This window comes from Arachis ipaensis, chromosome B07 (genome assembly GCF_000816755.2).
Source record: "Arachis ipaensis cultivar K30076 chromosome B07, Araip1.1, whole genome shotgun sequence".
In the NCBI taxonomy this organism is placed as follows: domain Eukaryota; kingdom Viridiplantae; phylum Streptophyta; class Magnoliopsida; order Fabales; family Fabaceae; genus Arachis; species Arachis ipaensis.
This window is the reverse complement of record NC_029791.2, coordinates 9,803,369-9,807,141: the sequence shown is the minus strand read 5'-3', so window position 1 is coordinate 9,807,141 and position 3,773 is coordinate 9,803,369. Positions and strand designations below refer to the sequence as shown.

The 3,773-nt window shown below is 25.9% G+C and overlaps 1 protein-coding gene across 1 annotated transcript; it reads left to right on the top strand.

Moving 5' to 3' along the window:
• Positions 1,964-3,553, top strand: LOC107606652 (agamous-like MADS-box protein AGL28). Its single transcript, XM_016308692.1, has 2 exons — positions 1,964-2,561; positions 3,192-3,553. The coding sequence occupies exons 1-2, from the start codon at positions 1,964-1,966 to the stop codon at positions 3,551-3,553; spliced, it is 960 nt and encodes a 319-aa protein (XP_016164178.1).

Below are 3,773 nucleotides of genomic sequence, written 5' to 3'. Positions count from 1 at the left end.
ATCCAAGTCATTGACCACAAACATGACAATTAAGAAGAGTTGATCCTACTTCGTCATTCCCAAACATCGGAGGAAAGTCAAATGGGTATAATTGATCTTAATTCACAAGTCCTAGGTAACTCACTAATTAGACTTAATGAAAGACTAGTGTCAATTGAAACAAAACCAACTAATAACCCTAAATCACCAATCAATATTGGACATCAATGACTCAAAGTCACCTAAGTTATCAATTCCAAGCCAATAATACAAAATTTTACTCTAAAATTAAAGAAGGCATTTTTACAAATACTTGGATCACCGCAAAATCACTTAAAATTAACTATATGAATTGTATTGTTAATTAATATTTCATATCATCATCATCATTGTCGTTGTCGTTGTTATTGTTCAACCAAATAGTATTAAAAAGTAAAATGATAGAATAAAAAGAATATAGGATATAAGATTTAGGTTTAGAATTTCGGGTTTATGATTTAATGTTTAATGTTTAGAATTTAGAATTTAAGATTTGTTATTTTTATTCAAATTATTTTTTTCAATTTAAATATTTCGATTGTTAAGTTTTAGAATTTAATATTTATATTTTGGAATTTAGGATATGTTATTTTTTTTAAAGAGTAAAGTATTGATTTAGTCACTAACATTTGTGTTAAATATTAATTTTGTTTTTATGTTTAAAACGTTCTATTTTTTTATCTCAATTGTTTTATTTCGTCTTCTTTTAATCTTCTGGTTAAAATTAAAATTTTTCCTTTCAAAAATATCCTTTCTTTCATTATGATTTTCTTTTAAATAACGACAAAAATCATAATTGTTCATAGTAGCTGTTATAGTGATCTATGAGCAAAAATGATAGAATTATAAGACAAAAAAAAGCTAAAAATAGAGGTAAAAAGGGTATTCTTAGAAGAAAAACTTTAATTTGACCAGAAGACTAAAATATGACAAAATAAAATGTTTGGAGATAAAAATAGAACGTTAGGAATAAAATTCGGTCTTAACCCATACATTAGAAAGTAAAACAGTATTTTACTCTTGTTTGGATTATATTTTATTTTAAATTTAAATACATTTATTTTTAGAAAGTTTGGTTTGTATTTTAAATGTAAGAGAGAGAAAATATGAGACACTAAATTTAAAGATATGTTTCACACATTTATTTAAATGGATTTTAAATTTTGTTGGTTGAATAAAGATTGAATTTTATTACTTACCTAATTGTATTGTTTCCGTCTTGTAAAGAAATTTCACTTTCTCTTATGTTCTTGTCAAAATAAAAAAATAAAAAAATAACTAATCAAATATACTCTTTTTATAGAGTGGATTCTCTCAATTTTTTCCTTAATTATTTAGTAAAATGTCATTAATATTTTAATATTTTAAATGTAAGAGAGAGAAAATATGAGACACTAAATCTAAAGATATATTTCTCACATTTATTTAAATGGATTTTCTAATTGTATTATTTCAGTCTTGCAAAGAAATCTCACTTTCTCTTATATTCTTAGCAAAATAAAAATATAAAAAGATAACTAATTAAATATACTCCTCTTTTAGAGTTGATACTCTCAAAATTTTTACAAATTGAGAGAATCTATTTTTCTTTTTTTTTTCTCTATATAAGAGAAAGATTAAAAATATAGAAATGTTAATATATTTTTAAAAGAATATTTCTCACTTAAATTATGTATTATAGACTTTTTAATCCCTGGTTTTATCACCATATATTGGTATCTGATATTTGTGTGCGTAATTTTTATTAGAAAGTCAAAGATCAAACGATAATAAATTATCTGAGAGAAACAAATAATGCAAAAAGTAAAATAGAAATTAAATATCCTAAATATTTATTAGTCTATATAAACATAATGAAATACATTAGTCTTCATCATTACACAATATATACTCTATACTACTCACATCACATACACTAAGTTACTACTAATCTCTTGTTTTGAAAATGGAGAATGGTGGTGAAATGATCAAGAAAACTAAAGGTAGACAAAAGCGAGAGATAAAGAGGATTGAGAATAAAAAAAATTGTCAAATCGCTTTTACAAAGAGAAAAGACGGTTTACTGAAAAAGGCGAATGAAATAAAATCTTTATGTGATGCTGGTGTTGATTTGATCATATATTCTTCAAGTGGAAAAGCCTATTACTATGGCGATTCTTCATTAAAGACAATAAAAATGGCTCTCTCAAACGAACAACAACCTCAAGGTAGTAATCAGCTCCTTGGTTATATCATGGAGGAAATGTCTAGGAAGGACATGCAGAATCTCGTTAAAAAGAACGATTCACTTGTGGATCGATTAAATGCTGAGAAAGAACGAGCTGAAACTCTTTCTAACATTTTAAAGACAATTAAAACTGACAACAGCACCACCAACTGGTGGGATATGATTGGTCAAAGTTGTGGCAAAAATAAAGAGATGGAAAAAATTCTTGTAGCTCTCCAGCAGACTTTGAAAAATCAAATTTCACTCAAAATTGTTGCAAATCAGGCTACAGTTACGACTGCAGCTAAGAGTGTGGTACCTACATTTTATCGCAGTGGTAAGCTTTCTCTGTCTTTCTTAATTAATGTTATATTAACTTTGGATATTTTGAATGATTTGATTTTGGTTTCAACTATCATTTAAAAAAAAAAACTGGAAATAGACACTTGCATCGTATACGTAAAGATCTCATGATTTTTGCTCAAAATTCAAATTTTAGAGTGATAACAATAAATTTTTTTACCCAAAATCTCCATATACCATTTTATACAAAAATTTCTTTTGGCTATGAAATAATAGATATGAATCGTATAGTAGAGATCTCTTATATTTTTTTATTAAAATTTTAACTTTTAGAGTTATAATAAATTTTTATTTTTTGTATAGATAAAGGACATAATCGAGTGTCATACACTAAAGAGATCTATATAAATCCTTTAAAACCTTAAATTGTTAGTTAAAATATCAAAATTTTAATTTTCTATTAAAAAAATATTTGCATTTATAGATTCTACAATTAAGCAAAATTCATTGTTAAATAAAGGTACAAAAATAAATAAATTCGTATATTATTTAACAAATTTGATAAATTTTATTATTAAACAAAGTTAATCTTGTTGGCCAATTTTATCTTAATAATAAATTTTTAATTTTTTAATATGACTTGTTTTAATTGTTTTTCAAATAGATCAAACCATGATTCAAGTTAATTCTGGAGTTATTGGACCATACCCTACTCATGGAAGTATGAGTACTTTTTCCAACATTGCCTTTGCTACTGGTGTCAACCCTTTTGACGCTACGAGAGGATTTGGTAACCAGAATACCCCTGTTTGGTATCCATCATACCAACACCAACAAAGATATAATGATCTATTTCTCTATGATGCAAGTAACAGGAATGGTGTTGGGAGAAGCAGTGGCGGCGACGACACTGAAAATTATCTCTACCATTCAAATTATAACTATAACAATGGTAGAGGCTTTTTTGGTTTTCCATACCACAATAATCCTTTTAACAATGGTTATGGCCGCGGAGGATTCTTCTAATGGAATTTTTTGGCGATAATAAAAATATAAATGCATTGATTTGTTATAAATTTATATGACTATGTTCTAAATAAAGTTAACATCATTGTGATGATTTTTTATATTATTTGTATTGATCATGGGTTTATGTTACTAGCATATTGGTTCAATTCAATTCAATGTTTGTTTTTCAATTGTTGAACCTTGGAAAAATAGATATATATTATAGTTTGCTATTATA

Excerpts from the sequence above, each read along its gene's own strand:
- LOC107606652 (XM_016308692.1), top strand. The coding sequence starts at position 1,964 with ATGGAGAATGGTGGTGAAATGATCAAGAAAACTAAAGGTAGACAAAAG. Across the intron at positions 2,562-3,191 it reads ACCTACATTTTATCGCAGTG|ATCAAACCATGATTCAAGTT; the intron begins GTAAGCTTTCTC and ends TTTTTCAAATAG.